The 20,130-nt window shown below is 40.7% G+C and overlaps 2 protein-coding genes across 7 annotated transcripts in view; both read right to left on the minus strand.

The window, feature by feature from the left end:
- Positions 1-6,670, minus strand: LOC112156662 (protein LYRIC). The gene is made up of 13 exons (XM_024288923.2): positions 6,025-6,670; positions 5,719-5,838; positions 5,280-5,361; positions 4,877-5,056; positions 3,962-4,009; positions 3,735-3,875; positions 3,564-3,647; positions 3,413-3,481; positions 3,202-3,344; positions 2,972-3,088; positions 2,781-2,888; positions 2,573-2,687; positions 1-693 (listed from the first exon to the last, which is right to left on the minus strand). Exons 1-13 carry the CDS (start codon positions 6,352-6,354, stop codon positions 629-631), a joined length of 1,602 nt encoding a protein of 533 aa, XP_024144691.1. The 5' UTR covers positions 6,355-6,670; the 3' UTR covers positions 1-628.
- Positions 6,671-11,316: 4,646 nt separating this feature from the next.
- ubr5 (ubiquitin protein ligase E3 component n-recognin 5) overlaps positions 11,317-20,130 on the minus strand; it is a 56,931-nt gene continuing 48,117 nt past the window's right edge. For 4 of the 6 annotated variants that reach the window (XM_036216106.1, XM_024289023.2, XM_024289020.2 and 1 more), the window contains exons 47-58: positions 19,098-19,470; positions 18,851-18,938; positions 18,637-18,781; positions 18,369-18,499; positions 17,451-17,511; positions 16,761-16,942; positions 16,603-16,687; positions 16,371-16,526; positions 14,237-14,350; positions 14,019-14,163; positions 13,848-13,933; positions 11,317-12,050 (exon numbers count right to left, since the gene is read on the minus strand). In XM_036216106.1, coding sequence (XP_036071999.1) covers positions 11,838-12,050; positions 13,848-13,933; positions 14,019-14,163; positions 14,237-14,350; positions 16,371-16,526; positions 16,603-16,687; positions 16,761-16,942; positions 17,451-17,511; positions 18,369-18,499; positions 18,637-18,781; positions 18,851-18,938; positions 19,098-19,470 — 1,779 coding nt within the window. In that variant the 3' untranslated portion in view covers positions 11,317-11,837. The remainder of the gene's footprint in view (positions 12,051-13,847; positions 13,934-14,018; positions 14,164-14,236; positions 14,351-16,370; positions 16,527-16,602; positions 16,688-16,760; positions 16,943-17,450; positions 17,512-18,368; positions 18,500-18,636; positions 18,782-18,850; positions 18,939-19,097; positions 19,471-20,130) is intronic. The other 2 variants (XM_036216107.1, XM_024289026.2) reach the window with 2 other exon arrangements.

The raw sequence follows: 20,130 nt of genomic DNA on the forward strand, positions 1-20,130 counted from the left end.
CATTGGGCATTGCAGAAGACGACGATTGACGATCAGGGCGGAGATGATTCCCTTTTCTGTGCCCGACGATATTAATTTACACGACAGAAGTTTACATCACACTGAGCATAAAACAATGTTTGATCTTCCCGCTCTTTCCATCCTAACAAGCTGCACTTTTCCAAAAAGGTCGGAGCAAAACAAAAGCGTAGAAAGCAAAGGCCAGTTCAGAGTGGTGGCCCGGTGTCGTCTGGCCTGATGCACTTCAACCGTTTTAATTTGCTGCACAGTAAAAATCATCCGTTAACCACCACAACAAAAACATTTCTAACCATGATCAGTTTTTTCTACAGTCTAAGGACTACTATGCAGCTCCTTCAGTTATTTGATTCGGCTGAATTAGAAGCAGGAATCAGAAGATTGGAGGCGTTCAATCATCAACACCGCGTCGCATCAGAATGTGATGCAGCCGGTTCAGTTTCAGTGATCCAGAAACCGATGTACAATATGTAAAAAAAAAACAAAAAAAGGATATCCGGACAGATTTGGAGGCCCAGTCCCCCCGTGAACATCTGATTTCAGTCAGAAAAGGTGTTGCATAAACCGGACATCAAGTCTTTTGCATACAAGTGGTGTCAGAGTGGACCCTTCATGTTTCTCTCCTGGCTTTCTTCTTCTTTGCTGGTTTGGGAGCTTGACTCTCCTCAGATTTTTCTGCAAAGACACAAGGCAGCAGCTGTTGAAACTCCACGTTAAAAGAGCAGCTACAAATCCTCCTAATTCGCTCCTAAACAGACTATTGCTCGTTTCCTAATCTCAACTGAGACTCCGTCAACAGGATCACAAAAGCAAGAATCACAATATAAACCTCAGATTTCTCTTTGAAGCCAAAGCTAAACCATATTAGACTCAAAAGTGTGTTTGTGGTTTATCAGCCAGATCAGTTTTGGATCCAGACTTTTGGCTGTTACTAATGTGGTGCAGATGCTGAAGGGTTTTAAGGACACACTCCAATGAAAACAGTGTTCTTAACATACTCTTGTGACATTTTTATGATAATGCAGAACAATTCCAAAGAAAATTAACCTCAAAATAGCATTTTTGAGTAGTTTTTTATTCAAATTGTTGTAAATCAGGAGCAAAAGAGCTCGTTTGTGATGCTGCATTCCATTCATCTTCATTTTCTTAATCTGAGCTGGAATCTGGATCAGAACTATATGGCTGGATAACTCCAAAATCGCTCACTTTTTTTTTTTTGCTATGCTAATGCTATGCTATGCTGCGTGTTGTGATGGCCAGTAAGCTAACAGGAGAGAATGTAAACAAAGGGATGATGGGATGTCAAACTTCAGCTCCTGCAGTCCCGTCCACGACTCAAAGGTGAATCTCTAATGAACTCCTGCCGCTCTGCAGAAACTATGTCCTAGAAAACAACCGTTTCTGGGGGGGTTTTAGAGAAAAACAGCAAAATCATAATTAAAAAAACCACTGGAACACTTTTACAACAGATCAAAATATTATCGGATAGGGACTTTAAAGAACAATGATCTGAAACAAAGCTGGAATAATGTATTGTAATATTAAAATAGTCGACGACTAATTTTATAGTCGATTATATTATATAGAGTCAGAGCGTAGTAAAGTTAAAAGTTATAACAGTATTCCGTTAGCTTTTTGAACTGTTTTGGCATTTATTAAGATTTTTTAGGCTAATTTAGAGTTTAGATAATATTTCCGCTACATGATAGCTGTTTTGGCTAATTTAGGAATTTTTCAGTTTTTTAGGCCAACTTGGAGTTTAGATAATATTTTCGCTGGCTATCAGCTTCAGCATTTTCACCTATTAGATACAGTGATTTCAGCGACCAACTTCAGCATTTTTAACTATCAATTTCAGTCAAATTTAGCTTCCAGCATTCACACTAGAATGATCACAGGTAATGTTATACAGCTATTTAGATTTTAGTTAGTTTAAAGCTAATGATGGTTAAGATTTGTGCTTTACATCCAGTTTGTGCATGACCTGATTAGTCGACTAATCTGAAAAAATAATCAGTGATTACTCGACTATTAAATAATAATTTGTGGCACCACTATAATAAATATGAAGAAACTAATAAAATACTTTGATTTTTATATGTAAATATGTGTTAGTGTATATATAAAAGTAAAAAATTGTTACTTTGGTGTTCTTTTCAACAAAATGATTTTTTGTGTTCTCAGTATAGATAAAGAGATAAATGTATATTTAATCTGGGCTGAATAAGAACAAACTTTTAGCTTCATCCAAAGCCTTTTTTCCAACACTGAACATTTTTGTTACATCTGAGATTGTTTCTTTTTATTTGTTTGTTTGTTGTTGTTCTTGTTCGAAAATTTGAAAAACGAAAACCTTGTGCTCTCTTATGGGGTCGAGATGACCCCACTATTAATGTGAACATGTCCAGGATAGAGTTTTCTGCTCCTCCTCTTCCTCCTGCTCTGCTGCCTTGGTCTCTGCGGCTGGGTTTATATCAACCTTGATTGCTGTGTTTTCGTATCAAACGTTCAGCTTACAGTAACAACTTCTCAAACGGCTGGAGATGCTGCTTACTTTGCGGTGTTGGAGTGGGAAGGTTGTTCTGCTTGGCAGTGGGTTCTCCTTCGGCGGACTTCTGTGGCACTTGTGTGATGGGGGGTGGGACGTCCTTCACTGATCTCTCGCCTCTCTTCAAACATTATTCAGAAAGAAACAAAAACAGTCAAGAGACAACAGGATGTGTGTTTCCACAGCAACCCAGAGGCGGAGAGGAACCACTGACCTCCACAGCAGCTGCTTTGACAGGCTGGACAGCAGCAGCCGTCTCCTGAGGGGGAGGCTGCTTCTTCACCGACACAGCGGGAGTGGACTCCTTCACAGGCTCCTCAACCTGCTCAGAGCAACAACAAGGAGAGGTTACACCACACACAGTTCCTCGTCAGCTGCATTCACTCTGATGATTCTCATTTCTACCTGACCGGATGGTCCTCCCTCCTCAGCCGCTTTCTTCTTCTTCTTTTTCTTTTTCTTAGTTTTAGCTGCTCCATCATTTGTTCCGTCTCCTTTGTCCTTCTCGTCTTCATCTTCCTCCTGTAAACCACACAGGAGAAAACCTACAATGATTTCTCTACAGCTGAAAGCTACATGACGGCAGAGGAGGTTTGAGAGAACAGCAGCGCCGCCCACAGTCTGGGAGGACTTACAGCTGCTCCGATCTGAATGAACTTGGACAACTCAGGGAGGGGCTTCTCCTGAGCCAGAGGAGTCTCGGCGGAGGGCTCCTCATAGTTGCCCCAGGCTTCAGAAGGAGCGTTCCAGTCGGAGCTGGGGTCGGCCGAAGCTCCATCTGAGAACACAGAGAAGGTCAGAGGGTGGACTTGATTTAAAAGTGCATGGTTAAAATATAAAACTTACTGATTCCAGACCACTCATCCTCCACTCTGGGCTGACTGACCCATGACAGGTTACTCACTGACTGAGGCTCTGGAACAAGTGGAAACAAAAGCCAACTTCTGTGAGTGTGATGGGACTTTGGTTTACCTGCACCACATCAATGAACACTTACGAGCAGGACCGACTCCCAGCCGAGCCAGAGACACCAGATTCAGCTCTGCAGGCGGCATCGGCCGGTCAATCACAGTCCAGGAATCTGAAAGGCACATTCCACAAGCACGTTCACACCGCAGCAACACGCAGTCAGCACAGGATGGTGAAAGCTAACCGAAAGCCGTCCTACCGTCAATCCCTGACCTCCACAAAGGCGCCGGCTGAATGGAGGTGGTCCAGGAGCCTTGTTTGGAGGGGACGTTGTGCGATGGACCCTTAACCTTTAAGGTACTTTTAGCAGCTGCTGCATCCACGGCTTCAGAACTGTTGGCTGCATTGAATAAATCAAGATGACATGAAGTGACATACACAGCGCCTGCATGAGGAAGAACTACAGCTTCCTCGCTGGATCATTACCTTGAGTAGCAACAGCTTCAACCTTCTCTGCCTTCACTCGTGCAGACTCTGAAAACAAAGACAATAAAGTAAACATGTCCTGTCAGACAATCTGAGGAAAGAACATTTCATAGAACTTCTTAGGAAACTCATCAGGGAAGGTTTTCTGCTGACAGCTACAACAAGAAACCAGAGAGAAATAAAGAGAACTAAAGGGTTTGTTTATTTCTGCGTTGAAATCCTGTTTAAAATTAGGGCTGGGTTGATAAAATTGATGAATCAATTTAAGCTTAGTAGATCAATAATCGATTAATAAAAGATATAGATCGATTTAGTACATTAAGCTAAAGTCAGCTAGCTTGATGCTAACGTACAATGTGATTTCCCATAGGATGGCTAATGCTAATGTCAACCTAAACATACACTGCTGACTAAATGAACATCTTAATAAACTCACAGGCATTAATTTTCAAAACTCTTAAGGAAATATTTTTTAAATGATCATTTGTGGTTTAAAACATTGTTTTTTCCTCATACATTTTTCTTCTTCTGGAATAATGTGTAATGCTATAGCATGATCACCACCTAGTGGTCAAACTGAAACGTCCTCCAGGAGAAGCAGAACAATGTTTCCAATGTTAATGATCTGAACATTTTAGTTAGAACTTCTCCTTTAGAGAATCCATGTAACACTGGATGATATTAACAATCTCATTATTTCACTGATACATTTATGTGAACTGGATCAGATTAATATTAATATATTAAAAACATATAGTGGATTATTAATGTATTTCTAGACAAATGTGTATAAATGTGTAAACTCAAAATTGAATTAAATTGAAAAAAAAAAATAGAATCAAATTAATTCAGTTTCTTGTGAATCGAATCGTTTCCAGAAATTATAATGGATACCCAGGCCTGTTTAAAACCTACCTTGTTTCTTTTTCTGGGTGGCCGGTGCGGGGATGCTGGCAGAGGTGTTCTTGGTTGGCTCTGGGGGGGTGCTCACGGGGGTGTTCCCTCCCCCAGGACTAGATGAGCCATCACTGGAGCTCTTGTCTTTCTTGCGCTGCTCACGTTTCTCCTTGTTGCTGACCTTGGTTTCCCACGTGCCTGAAAGCAGCATCAGGTGCAGCACAGCGTTAGTTCACAAACACAGCAAGGATTCATGCAGAGATTAGTGAGGAAATATGGATTAGGCCGGATGAAATAAAACCCATTCACACTGTTCCAACCAAACCAACATTCTCTAAATAAACCCAGATTTATTTCAAATCACAGCATCTCAAGGAAGTTAAACTTCATGGAAGTCTGGCTGAGGTGGGATCAATTTCACCTTCTTCGGGTTCTTTGTTGTCTGCAGTCACTATTTTGGTCTCCTTTGTAGCCTGCTTTGGCTTCTTTTTGGACTTCTTTCCCTGAAAATGAAACAAATAAATTAGAGACGCAGCGTGAAGATAACAGGAACTAAGGTATGATAAACAGAAACTGAACTCTGCAGCCATTATAAGCTGACTTTCGTTTTAATCAAAGCGAAACTGTGAGTTTTAAAGCATTTCATTCAATTTCTGTAAATATAATTCTTCATTTGTGCATTTCTATGCTGTAAAAATATTTTTTTAAAAAAATTTTTCTTTATATTACCAGTTGTAGCCCCACCAATGAACACACCAAATCTTTAGTATTAACACATAAAAATAGGAGGCCAACATGTCATATTACACTATAGAACAGTTGTTACTACTACACAGTAATACTCTAATCACACTAGTGACCTCTGCGCTCTTTTCGCTCTTTCCTTGTGGCGGGGGCGGTTGGTGATGTGGCACTATCTCCTCCGGAGCTATGGCTTCCTCCTGCGGCTCCGGGACAGCTCTCCCGTTTGGCTGAGCTTTCTAGAAACCAGTAAAAACAACAGAATTAGCGGGTTCATTCACACGACAATAAATCCACACAAACAGCTCGATGGAACTCATGACAGGCGGCTAGCACCGCAGCTCTAGCACTGCTAACTCCCTGATGCTAACTGTCAGCTAGCATTGCTAACAACATGGTTGACATCGAGGATTGTATTTACGTGCCTTTTCTGCCTTCTTCTTCTTTTTCTTTGGCTCGTCCGCCTTCACGGGCTTGCTGACAGTCTGCTTGATTCCGGCGCCTTCATCCACGGGGCGTACGGCGGGACGCTTCCTGAAAACAGCCCGGCAGACCGAGGCCCACAGAGCCACCAGCAGCAGCAGACCAGCGCATGCGGCTAAGACGATCGCCCATGGTGGAATAAGCTCGGGCTTCAGCCCCAGGTCCACCCCGAGCTCGGCGCGCAGCCACCCCAGGCCTCTGGACAGCTCCTCGTTCAGGCGGCGTGAGAGCAGTTTTACCTGCTGGGAGGCCGCGTCCTTCCACTGCTCCATTTCTTCTTTTCCCCCCAATAACGAACAGATTAGTCACGCTCCGCTAAACGCCGCTTCCTGCGCTAGCATGCACTGCTAGCTAAAAATAACGGAATGACTTCGACATGGCAGACAATACATTCATCATCTAGTAGCATCGGCTGAGCTGGACCCCCGGCTGACCAGCAAAAATGCAAACGCCGAGGTGACACCTTGTTAGCTAGCTAGCCAATTAGCTTGAAATAGCATCGAGAGGTAATATTCCACCGACAGCTGACCCGCACAATACACCGAATGTGACCGCCAGCATAGCAGGTTCACCTCATATGGCTCCGTTTGACTGGAGGAGAAATGCTGCATTCAGGACTCTGCTAAACTCTACTTCCTCAATACGAATTCGCTTAATCTGATAAAACATAGCATTTCGAGTCTAATTCAGAGTAGGAAATTGACTAATATCTGTTAACTCCCTTGAATAAACAATCCATGCATGCCAGTAGTACTGTAATAAAAAACATTAAACAAATGTCCGAGCTGTACTTGAATGCATCACCATCTTGTTCCTGGAATATTTGACTTGAGGCTTTTCCGCAGAAAACACTGATGGCCTTTCAACTGAAACATCTTGGAAATGTCACCAGAAGAGTACTTCAGAATATTAATATAATGATAAAAAGTTAACCAAATGAAAGGAGTAGACTTAGACTTAGCTTTATTGATTCCTTTGGGACGGCACCCTTGGGGAAGTTAAGTTTTCAGCAGCTTACAAAAGTATACATAATAAAAATCTAATACTGATAGAGTACGTGGCCTCTTCAGGCACTTCTTTCAGCTATTTAAAACTATATATCAGGGGTGCCCAAACTCCTTTGCTCTAAGGGCCAAAATCTATATAGGATCTCAGTTCAAGGACCAAATATAGTTTTTTTCCATGTCAAGTAGAAAATAAAGAGAATTCATTTATTTTGATTCTGTATTCATTAAGGTAACACACATTAGTAAGAATAAAAAGTTACATTTGTCTTTGAAAGCTTTAGCAGCAAGGCCTCACTGATAGAAAAACAAGATGAAACAAACTTTCTTCCAATGAAAACAATAAACCGAGATTCTATGAGAGACTCTGAGCTGGTCTTTTGACTTTTTCCGTTTGCTGTTGTTGCTCCATCTTGCAGCTGGAAAAGGCCCCTAAAAGCATCGGAAGTGACGGAATACGTAACACAATAAGAAGCTCAGGGCTGACTCGTGGGTTGTTTCACCTAAGGGTGTAACAGATCACAAAATTCACAATTTGGATTGTGTCACGATTTTAGAGTCACTGTTCTGACCACTTTTCAGGTCAGAAAAAGTGAAAAACACAATAGGAAAAAGCAAGAAGATAAAAGCCTAAAATTACTTTTTTGAAAAGCTTTAAAATATATATTTGAGAATACATATATATATACACCGGTATATATATATATGTATATATATATATATATATATATATATATAGCACTTTAATGCATAAATGTACGCTCACACTTCTTTTAAAGGCCTCGTGCAGTGGCAATTTTTTTTTTTTTTCATTTAGAAAGTCAATGGAACTTGGAAAACGAATCTGATAAAAATATTCACTTAAAATGATCCAGCGCGATTTTATTGATCATTTTATGGTCGTGCACAGCTTTAAATATGGGCGATAGGTGGTGATGGGCGGGGGCTGCACGTGACGTCACTTCAGGGATCCCAGAGTGTAAACAACAATGGCGGACGGTTTGAGAAGCGACGTAGACCACGATTTAGCGGATATGTCTTTGGATTAAGGTGATGAGCCTTCATCAAACATGGAAATTTTAATGACACAGGGTTTGGAGGGTGTACAGCCCTACCAGTTTTCTTGAGGTTTAATTAAGTATTCCCTCTCTCTGTGTGGATATCACGATCACTGACGGGCCTCCGATCAACTGTTTAGTAACTAACAGAAATTGCATGATCCTCGGGCTGTCCCGCGCCCCCCCAGGGGGCCGCGCCCCACCATTTGAGAAATACTGAATTAGACACATGTGGTTTAGACTAAGAGTACCTGGTCTTTTTGGTGGTACTCAGCTCGGAGGGGTACTGGAAAGTGCCCCAACATTGCTCCTGGGGGACTTGAATGTCCATGTGGGCATTTGGTTCTGTTCATGTTCTCTATGGACAGAATTTCTGGGCACAGTCAGGGGCCGGAGACGGCTTGGTTTGAGGACCAAAGGATTTCCTTTCTGCTCTTTGCAGATGATGTTGTCTTGCTTGCTTCATTGAGCATGGACCGCCAGCATTCATGGGGCGGTTTGCGAGTGTGCAGCGGCTGGGATGGGGTCAGCACTGCCAAGTCTGAGGCTGAGGATCTAGACTGCAGAAAGGTAGTTTGTCCTCTCTGGGTGGGTGGGTTGCTCCTGACCCAAGTGGAGAAACTTCATTATGTTGGGGTCTTGTTCACTCCCAGGACCCGATCTGGCATGTCCTCCTCTGACCACCAGAGGGCTCCACAGTGGGGCCCCAGTGACACTGATCTGGGTGAGAAAACAAAAGAGAATCTTTCTGTTGCTGAAATTATGAACCACTATTAGTCTGGCTCGCCACCTAGGACCTGCTGTGTATAATTGAAGACCCTACAAGGGCCATTAACTGCAGACAGCGTGGATCCCAGGATCACTCGGGCAGGCAAACCCCTTCACCACGTTAAGGTGGCGGTTCACTGAGGGTTTGGCCGTGTATGTATGTCTTTTTCAGGTTATTTTGTGTTTTTTTTAAGTTCTCTGTTTTTGTGTGTGTGTTTAGACTGTTTTGCGTTTTTAAGCTTTTTTTGTTTGTTTTTTGTGCTTAAAAAACTTAAAAAGTTTTTAGTTTTTTTGTGTGTGTTTATGGTAATTTGTGTTTTTCTTTAAATGTTTTTTTTTTCTCACGCCTAAATTTGATTTTAAATAGGAAACCGGAGTGCCAGGAAACAAAAAACACATTTACTAGTGTTTTGAAAAATAAAAAAATAAAATAAAATAAAACAAATATATATTTCCAAAGTGTGCCTGTGTTGGGGGAGCGGGGACATCGATGGTGTGTGTGGTAGCGGTGGTGGGCAGAGGGGGGGCAGCTTGGAGAAGAAAGGCTTTTTCATCAAAAGCATCAGTCAGGGCATCTTTGGTCTTTTTCCTAGATTTTTTAAAACAGGTTCAGAAACCTCCGACCAACAGTTTTCTTTTTAGTCTTGCCATTTCTGCTGTTGATGATCAAAGCATCTCCAGTTTCGTTACTGACGGTCTGTTTCTTCTTGACCTCTGCCTTTAGGTGAGTGATTTCTTTTAGAAGGGAGGACTTTCCTTCCTGTAGCTATTGCAGCTGGTTTTGTGCCTCAGTTTGGATAGAATCCTTTCTTCCTTCCACTGCGGCTTTTGGTCTTTCTCTTCTTTCTTTACTTGGACCAAGACATCTTTTATTTTTTTGTATTCCAGTCTGTTAACGTCAAGTTTGGCATTTTCTTTTTGAAAACTCTCCTTTTGAAGATTCTCTTCCATTTCATCTAATTTCAAGGTGAGGTCCAAATTTCTCTTGTGATACGTCTGTTTAACCTTGTGAAGATGTTGGAGTTGTTGGTCCAGCTTTTCATTCAACATGCCGAAGAGTTTCTTATGATTGCATCCTTATGTCTGATGGTTTCTTGTCATTTTCCCATGCGCTGCTGGACTCGGCCAAACTTTTCAAAGAGGGCCTTTTCCGTTTGGTAACATGAGACCATTCTCTCCTTCTTGACCGAGCCATTTCTTGCATTCAGGAGGAATTCCTTCTCTGCCATCCTTCTCTTTCTCTTGCCAGCTGATGGTCATAGAAGACGTTCCTTCTCCATTTCCTCCCTCTTCTTTTGAAATTCTCTTCCTAAGTGGACCATTGCAGCTTGAGCACAGTCCTATTCTTGCACTCTCTCGGCTGCATGGCTCTCTGCTTCATTGGCCCCGTTTGTCTATTCTTTGAGAGATGCTTCTAGCTGGGATATTTTGCTGGTGAGGTCCAAGTTTTCTTCCCGTCACTCAGGAGCAGCATTTCAACGCATCACTTACACATGAATCCCAGATTTGTGCATAGAAAGCCATTCCTGCAAAATTTTATTTTCCATGTGTAATTAGTTTCAATTTTCATTTTTGCTTGTGTAAATGTGTTTGTTTAAATGTTTGTACTTATGCGCAAAATGTATTGTATGAGGTTGAAATCAAGAATTATGCACGCACAAATCCAGATGAGTCTATTTTCTCTCCTCATGTTTGTGTGTGCAGCCGAGAATCAGATTTTTTAGCACCTCAATTTTAAAACATAAACATGAAAAAAATGTACATTGGATAGTAGCCTGCATTGAAGCATATGAGACCAGACTGTACCCCCCCTTCTCATGTTCCAAACAGGAAGTAACTGCTGGTTCCAAGAAGACCAAAATCTCCGACTTCTATTGAGAAATAGTTATTTCCATGTCATTTTAGTTGTCAGAATAATCATTCTTTATCCGATACATTCTTAACATCTTTTTAAAGACATTATTTCTTTATTGAAAGTTTTTTAAGTCATAAACTGACCAATCAGAAGCCTCAGTAAAAGCATGTGGTCCCCGCTGGCCCCCATGTCAAACATTTGATGGACTGTGCTGTCAGTGGAAGGCGTATGGACTTCAAACTCACTTATGGTTGACAGTAGCTCCTCTAAAAATGCGACTCAGACCGATCACTGTCAGCAATTTCAAGAAGTCACGATGACGGCGGTGGCCTGATTTCAAGAGAGCTGGAGGTCAGACAGTTTCTGTGGGAGACCACACTTCGCTCTGTCCAGTGAAACGATGTATGTCAATACTACAGACAGGTCGACACTAGGGGAGAAGAAAGCAGTTCATCTGGTGGAATAATACAGTTTGAAGAATACAAAGAAAATGTTTTTAAGCACCATCTGATTCTGACAAAACTGCAAAAATGAACCACAAAAGACAAATGATTTGCATCCAAGTTTATTTTGAAATTCCCATCTCCCCCTGTACAAGAAAAAAAGGACTTTTCACAAAGGCAGCAGTGAACTGTCAGTGATAGTACTTTTCTAGGGAAGGAAAAAAACGTAATCACAGTGTCTCTTTTCTTCTTTTAAATATTTCTACTGCTGTCATCTTTGGCTAGGTTTCCGGTCGACAGCTGTCTGCCAGACCCAATTCCTGTGAAGCAAAGGTTTAAGCCAATAGAGCAAAACTATGGACTTTAAATTTGATAATGCCTATGCAGGAATGTTCTGGACCATATAACTCTTCATTAACAACAAAAAATAAGAATAAAAATTGAAATAAGAATAAGCAGTCTGTGTTTACAACACAAATGAATATCACCGCCTGGGGAGACAGCATGTCGAAATTCATAAAATTGTTTGGACAAAAAATAAATCTACAAAAATGGAGCTAGGTAAATATTACACAACAGTAAACATGTTCTTTTTTTTCCTTTTTTTAAGTTCTTCTCAGTTCATCTCTACACAAAACCAAAGTTCTTGGTCTTAATGGCTAGCAGGAGTTTCTGTTTGAGAATCTGTTTGGAGGAGTAGAGTGGCACGTAGAGACGCGAGATGCAGGTGTTGGCGGTGGGGAGGTGCTGGTCGTCTGGGGGCCGGATAGTGATGGAGGGCATTGGCTGGAAGCCCTCCTCACTCGCTGGCAGAGACGGGCTGGAGGTCCAGAAGTACACCTAAGAAATACAAACACGAGCCATCAACCAAAGTATTCCATTTTACTTGAATTCGCACCACAATCTTTTAGAATACTTGATTTGTTTTCCAAATTTCATGTTCCTACAGTAAATTTACACAGATGCTAATGCGTCATCAGAAAGACAGAAATACACGAAAATGACTTAAAATACATTCTCCATGTAATTTTTTCATCAGATTTGGTTTAAGGACAAATATGTCGTCTTAGTTTTTCTAAATTGCACCATCAGAGCCCAATTTCTGCCCACAAAAGACTTTGATAATCATTTCAAAGATCTCTGAAAAGTGAAAAACAAAAGGCTGAAATGAGATCAGCCTTTTGATTAGGGGATTCAAATTACTGTCTATCTATCACAGGGTTAAAGGTTAGATTCAAAATCAATGTAATAATTACAGGTCAGGCTTTGTACATCGTAATATAGTTTTTTCCATATCAGGCGTTAATGATATTTATCATATCAACCAAATAACTATATTTGTCACATCTGAACGCTCTGTGACATAAAAAAGAAATGTATAATCATCAGCTGGTTGTTTAGATTTATGTTTAGATTCAACATAAGAGATGCACTGAAAACAATGCAACAGGTTTTTAGAATAAATGAATGCAAAAGCTTTCAATTTTCAAAAGAGAACATAAATAAAATAGAACACTAAACTATTCAGTTCCATTAAAAACAAAGCATTAATTCTACAAATAAATTCCAGGGTTTTCAGGCTTCACCCAACAAACATAAAATTATAACAGTATTTTACATAGAAATACTTTAGGAGTTTCACTTTTTTTCTAAATTTCTAAAAAAAAAAGAAAAAAAAAAGGATTTTATAAATAATATGAACATGTCTTTGTTGTCTAACTGAAAACTTAAATTCAAAAACGCTTAGAAAAAATTGAGAGATTTATCAGAGATTTGCTAATTCTGTCTATAAATGACCACATTTTATATTAAATCATAACAAAAAACAACCTGAGATTTGGACGATTGTTTTTATAGATCACATCTACAGAGCTCTCAAGAGAGAAAGAGGTGGATTTATCATCTGACAGAGGCTTTGGTGTAACAGCTGCTGCTAATACACAGTTAATTATATTATTATTATTTTAAATGAATTTCTTAGGACTTAATGCTGTTGGATTTATCCGTCTTAAAGTCCGGTCAGTGAAACATAATTCGACTGTAAACTGGTCTGTGAACACATCAGAGCTTCACATGGAGCAGCTTGTTAGCATTAGCATCATGCTAATGCTACATCGTGGTCACCAAATCAACACTTTTGTTTTTTTTTTACTTTCTGTTGCTGCTGTGAGTTTAGCTGGTTTGTCTTCCAGTTCTGACTGACTCCTATTAAAAATCACCAGAAGTTCTGCTGCTTCATCAGCAGAAACTAAACGGAAGTAACCGCGGAGCGATGGTGTCTCGCATGCATACATTTAGCTTACACGCAGACGATAAAACTGAAGAGATAAATAACCTCAATGAGAGCTAATTAACATAAATAATTATATACAAACATTTTTTCACTATGTTGTAACTAACTCTCTAACTTTTATCCGCCAAAGAGGAGAAAATGCTCACTGGTGTCAATTCCAGACCCTTCAAAATAAAAGTCTATCGTAATAGACTCATTCCTTTAGCGAGAAAAAGTTCAACAGCTATATCTATTGTTCTCGTTGTATCTCCCAGCCCCAATTACAAGTCATGATCAATTAATCACAAAGAACAATCACATGACAGCACTACTTCTGATGATTCCAGTGAAGTAAATCAACTTACCAGGTCTTGTCTCTCTGTCATACTCATCTTTTCCACTATCGACCAAAACCACCTTTTAAACTGGAGGAGTTTGTCTGCATTCTCCCCTGTGGGATGAACACGGTTTGAGATAAAGATTTGAGACAGCTCATGTTTTTCTTTCAGGTAGATGTTAAGCTGAGAGCTACAAACCTGATTCATCGTTGAAAGAGGTGAAGCTGATCAGCATCTGGACATTGACTTCTCCACAGCCATTCACCAGCAGCCTGAAGTCCTCGGCCGTCAAGTCCTCCAGAGCGTTCTTAGGGAGGACGTCCAGCAAGCCCTTCCTCATCGCCTTAGAGAACAACCCAATCAGAGTCAACATTTGTTCTGCAGGCGGACGTTCCACAGAGAAGACGGGAACTCACATGGAGCGGCTGCTCAGCCACCACCAGCATCCTGTGCTCTGCGTACCGCCGCACATACTCGTACACGTTGAGAGGAGTCACCGGCATGTTGACTCCCCCAGATACCAGCTCCACCTGAAGAGAGAGGAACATTTTCCATCTGAGCTCAGGACAGAATTCTCAAATATTTAGACCTGGAGGAGCAGAGAACCAAGAATGTGAGCACTTAGATTACAAAAACTTCAGACTTTGTGGAGCTTCTGCGTCCAGTGTGAACCCAGAGTACATGATGACCCTCTCCACTACTAGAGACTTTCTGACATTAAATGAGAAGGTGATTTTTAACATTTTATTTCAGACTTTCAACATTAAGGCTTCATTTTGCCTGAATTAAACCTGCTTAACTTTGTTTATTCAAAACCAATTTCTTTTTCTCTGTTTAACACCAGCCACATATTTCAGAATTAGAAAAAACATCACACTTATAATTTAGAAATAATATGGGACTTGGATGGCAGTTAGACCTTCATGTGTCTTAGATTAATAACTAAAAAGTGGAGCCCGGAATCAATAAAAAAGGTAACTAATTAATCAAGATATATATATATATTATAGGGGGTAATAGCTAACGAAGTGTGCGTTACGAGAAATGAACACACGTCGGACGGTTCAGGCCTCCGCGTTGTGCGTTCATTTCTCATAATGCACATTTTAAAGGGTATTATCCCACTTATACCATGGTCGTTTACAAAAGAAATGAATATAAAATCAATATTCAGTACTTTATTCTGGTTGGTCATTTTTTCACAAAAAGGGGACTTTTTGATTAGTGATGCAGCTTGTTGTCACGGTGACATGGTAACACGGTACTGAGCTAGAAGCTGACACAGACCTCAACTGGAGCAGTAAAGTGTATCACGTTTGAAAGGAAGACCCGGACAGATTTTTTTTCCTGAAGTTAAACCTTTAGAGAGTCGCTAAAGCACAAACACAATCAACTTCCATTTTGATGTTTTAAAAATGTACAGCAGGTTTGGTATGGGCTTGCTCTTCTGACCTGCTTAAAAAACGGAAACTCCCCCTTGTGGTGAGACAGTAGAACGCACTCAGTGATGCGTCTTAGTAGGAGAATAATATTAATAAAAAACAAAAATAGACCTAACATTATGGGACGGGGGGTTGACTAATTCGTCAATATGAACTCCTTTACATTACAAATAGAAAGCGATATTTATGCTGATCGTCACCATAGGTTAAATAAAGGATCAGTTCAAAGAGCAACTTCATCTATTACTGCTCGTTTTTGTCCAGATGATGACACAAAAGTTTGTTTAGAGAAGCCTGAGCAGTGGTACAGAATGTTTGGGCCGTGTGACCGAAACTTCTTATTTAGGTTTGTATTATCACTTTTTAATCCACACCCAGCAGCCAATCAGAATCGAGTATTCACCCGGACCATGGAGTGTATATACCGTACGTATACGAATTTCTCTCCTAAGAGCACTGCTGTCCACTTGACATTTTTACTGGAATTCTTTTTCTTCTTTTTTTCCTGATATTTTTTTCCTTATTTTGTTTGTGAAAATAATAAAAGGAAAATATTTGGGAGAAGCCTGATCCAGCTGGATTTCAGGTCGTCTCGGCTGGAATCTGCTCACAGGTGGAGGCGTGTCTGTCCATTCTGAACTGTTTCCAATGTTTTAGACAACCCCAGGGCTCGTTACTGTAGAAACACTTTTGACTGTCCCAAACCCAAAATAAAATAATGATCGTTTTCCTCGTTGATGGATTTCAAACAGAAGACCGTTTGGCTCCGCCCACCACAGCGGATCTTTCGCTCTGTGCTGCAGCCGTTAGATCAACGTTCATTTTCCATCTCATTTATTCAAATAAAAGATCGCTTTTGATCAAAAACTACAAATAAATGCCATATTCTCTCTGTAATTTAATAAGATCTCAATTCCAGAATATTGAAAAAGTTTATTTTAGATCTGATCCCACAGCAGGACGCCGAGGCATTAATAAATATTAACGTATTAATTTTGTTCCGATTAGTCGCACACGTTAACTGTCACAGCCCTACTAAACAGATGTAATGACATGGTATCTCTCTGAACACTCTCCTTCCACCTTCAGTAACCATAGAAGCTCTCACCTGTCCAGCTCCTTCTTCTTTACACAGATCAATGGCGAAGGCCAGGTCCATGGCAGCAAAAACGGCGTCAGCCTCACCGGTCTGAGAGTGGCGAATGAGCTGCCGCAGGCTCTCATACATGACCGGGTCAAAGAAGGCAAAGTCATGCCAGTTCACCTGCAGGAACACGAGCTTCAGCGGGATTCTCAAGACCAAAACATGACGGGACGGTTTGTGAGGGGAATGTTCTGACCTTTCTGCCGAGGAGCACTTTGATGACATGTCTGTTCAGCGTGATTGGACAGAGTTCATTCTGCAGCAGGCATAACCCTAGTATTCTGTGTGGACACAACATTACTGTGTTTGTTTGCACTTTTTGATGCGACACATCGACTCTCATGACCCGTTTACCTGCCAATATTGCGAAAACAGTTGAGTCTGGCCTCTGTATTTTTTCCAGGCCGAGGGGAGTAAAAGCCCCGTTTGCCGGGCTGGTAGAAGAGCGGCGCGTTGTCGTCTCCGTCATCGGGGTCGTCTAGCTCCATGTCAACCACGCTACGCGTGGAGCCATGGCGTTTACGGTTCTCCTGTTGCTGCAACCACCGAACAGAGAAAAATTATAGGAGTTCAGAGGGACTGTTAAATAAGATTTACTTAAAAAATATGACATTAGATGAAGTAAAAAATAGTCATCCACATAAATACTTCAGTAAAAAACTAACTGATTACCAAAGTATTATATTTGAACCTATAAGGTTTGTAATCTATAAATTATTTGCTGAAATAGAATTTTTAACTATTTAAATTTATTTCTAAATCCATTAGATAGTCGCAACCTATAAAGTTTTTTAGCAGTTATGGATTATGGTGGGAATAAAGTAAATTAAAGTAAATTATCTTAACGAGCTAGCCTAAAACTACCATAGAAAGTCCTAAAAAAAAGTCCAAAATCAAATTAAAAACGCAAAGTCCCACAGAAAACCTCAAATACAAAAGGTGAACCACCATGTGAGGAAACACTGTACACACAGACACAAGGTTGAAAGACAAACTGACCTAAACCCTTAAAAACGACAGTTAAACAAGTGAAGAAGTGTAAACCTGAGCTTTCTCTGGAGCCTCAGGGAGTCCCAGATCCAGAATGCTGTCGGCACCGTTTTCCCTGAGGAGGACAGAGAAGGTTTGAAAACTGAGAGAGAGCAGCTAAAAAAACACAGCAAGGCTGTTATTATAATAATAAAGTTACATTTCCTTTTCTTACTTTACTACTTTTACACTTTTGTTTTTAGAATTTACTTTACAACTTCAGATTTTTCTAACTCAGTGAAGTTACAAAACCTTTTTTTATTCATAAACTCAGGAAAAAAAAACGAAAACAGTCAATAAAATGTAAGAAAGATTAAGAGCTTTAAAAAACAAACAGCTTTTTACTTCTTAAAACCCTTAAAACCCACTCCACTCCAACTGTATTTTTATTTTCTATTGTAAAATCATTCCCAGTGGTTTTTAATTATAATTATAAAGTTTTTAGCCAAAATCCAAAGCTGATAGCTAGCTAAAATATAAGCTAAATGCCAAATTAGCCTAAAAAAAGAAAAAAAAAAAAAAAAAAACTTAGGTTAGCCAAAACAGCTAGCATGTAGCTGAATTATTAACTAAACTCAAACGGTCTAAATAAATCTTAGTAAATGCCAAAAAGCTATCAGAATGCCAACTTTTAAAACTTTACAATCACAACTTTTTTCATCATAATTATGAATAATAAAAAGGCAGGAATATTACTCCCGAATAAATCTACTTAAAACTTAAATAACTTTCAATATTTTTCTCTCCATAAAAATATATTCTGTCAAAAATTATACAAGTTAGAAATGAGCTCAAGATAACATCGGGCCATTAATAATAATAAAATAAAATGATCTGGAGGGCCGGATCCGGCCCCCGGGCCTCGACTTTGACACCTGTGATCTAGAATGTAACACACAGCTTTGTATTGTAGAATTCGTGGAGTCGATCTACCTTCCGTGTGCGATGAGGAGCTCCATGGCCTCCTCCACTCGGGCTCTAAGGGAGTCCTCACTGGCCAAAAGCAGCAGCAGCTGAGCGGGGGACAGCTCCAGCAGCATGCCTGTGATTTTACTGGCAAATGCCTGAGAAGACAAAAACAGCATCCACTTGTTTTTAATTCAATCTTTTCATCTACTCTCAACTATTTCAATGTGAACATCAGCACTGTACATGTGGAACCACAGCTGATCAAGGCCCTGCCGTTAGAGAGGCTCATTACCGGCTGCATGGTGTGAACTCGGGGGTACAGCCTTTCCCCCAGAGCCTGTCTGTGTGCTGGGAGAGGGTCGGGCTCATCACTGGGGTTTCCTTCAGAGGAAGGCCTGAACGGCCTGGTATCTATAGAGAGCTGCCTCCTGGAGTCCCTGGATCAATACAGAGTTTTGGATTAGCGTCAGAGTTGTTCCTTATGAAGCCACAGGTGAAGTGTTTACCTGTCTCGGTCTCTCCGAGATCCCGCTCGAAGCCCTCCACTCCTCCTCTCTCTTTCCCGGTCTCTGTTCCTCAGACGCTGCATCAGGTCTGGTTGAACAAACGCAGCACGTTAGTCTGAAGCTGCTCTTTCACCAAAGACCTTTTTCAAAAACATGGCTGCGACTGATTTCAACACAACTTGAATACCAAAACAGAGTAACACAATCACGTTCCATAATGTGCAGTAGTTTCTATGTGTAGTCATACTTGAATTGTAATCGTGATGACACGTACTGCTGGCCTGCATGCCCTTGCTGACACTCTGAACACAGTCCAGGTTGGGGAGCTTGTCGTTGGACAGGAGCGCCAGCGCGATGGCCGTGTAGAAGCTGCGGGCCACGCCGCTGCCCTCGCCAGGCTCGTCTTTGAAGGTGACCTTCACCCGGTGGACGGCCATGGGCGTGGTTGTGCACCGCCTGCCGAAGTGCGCGTTGAGCTGACGCATGGTCTGCTGGATTAACTGGTCCCGATCACGGTCCACCTCCAGGGCCAGGTCACGCGACTGCAGGTTCCGCAACTTCTCCATTTCCCGTCGGAACTTGGACTCCTTTACCTCAAAGCCACCGAGTTCTGTGAGAATCTGGACAAGAACACGACAGGATGTTGGTCCAGACGAATTCTCAATACACTATTTATAAAATGTAGGAGTTCACACACAGAAATGAAGCTCTGAGGTAGACCTGCCACGATCAGTAAACTAATCAACTATTAAAATAGTCGACGGCTAAATTAATAGTCGATAGTAGTTACTTTATATTATATGAAGTCAGAGTGTAGTAAAGTTGACCAAAGTTGTGAGCGTTCAGCACCAAAAAAAGCACTTTTTTCATTATTTGAGTCAGTGAGACGGTTTGTGAAATAATTCCTTGTTTCAGATGTCGACCTCATTTGATTTAATCTCATTTTAATACCAAAAACTAATGAAGGTCAGAGGCTGCATGATTAATTGAAAGTTTATTAAACTTTCATCTTAATTGTCTGGATTGTGTGAATGTTTGACAGCATTCACACTTTAGTGATTCTCCTGCACCTTTCTGTACCTTTTTCTGCTTGTAAAAACTCAATCACACTCTTAACAATTCAGTAATCTGTGTGTGAAAACCTTCAGCTTCTTCAGAAGATTCTGCTGGTACTTTTGGTATTCATAAACTTGATCGTTTTTGAAGTATTGAGCAAACTATGCTCTGAAGGAAATGAACCATGGAAATGAAATGAATCCTTCAAAAACTTGTGCACTTTG

The sequence above is a fragment of the Oryzias melastigma genome, linkage group LG16 (assembly GCF_002922805.2).
Source record: "Oryzias melastigma strain HK-1 linkage group LG16, ASM292280v2, whole genome shotgun sequence".
Taxonomy (NCBI): domain Eukaryota; kingdom Metazoa; phylum Chordata; class Actinopteri; order Beloniformes; family Adrianichthyidae; genus Oryzias; species Oryzias melastigma.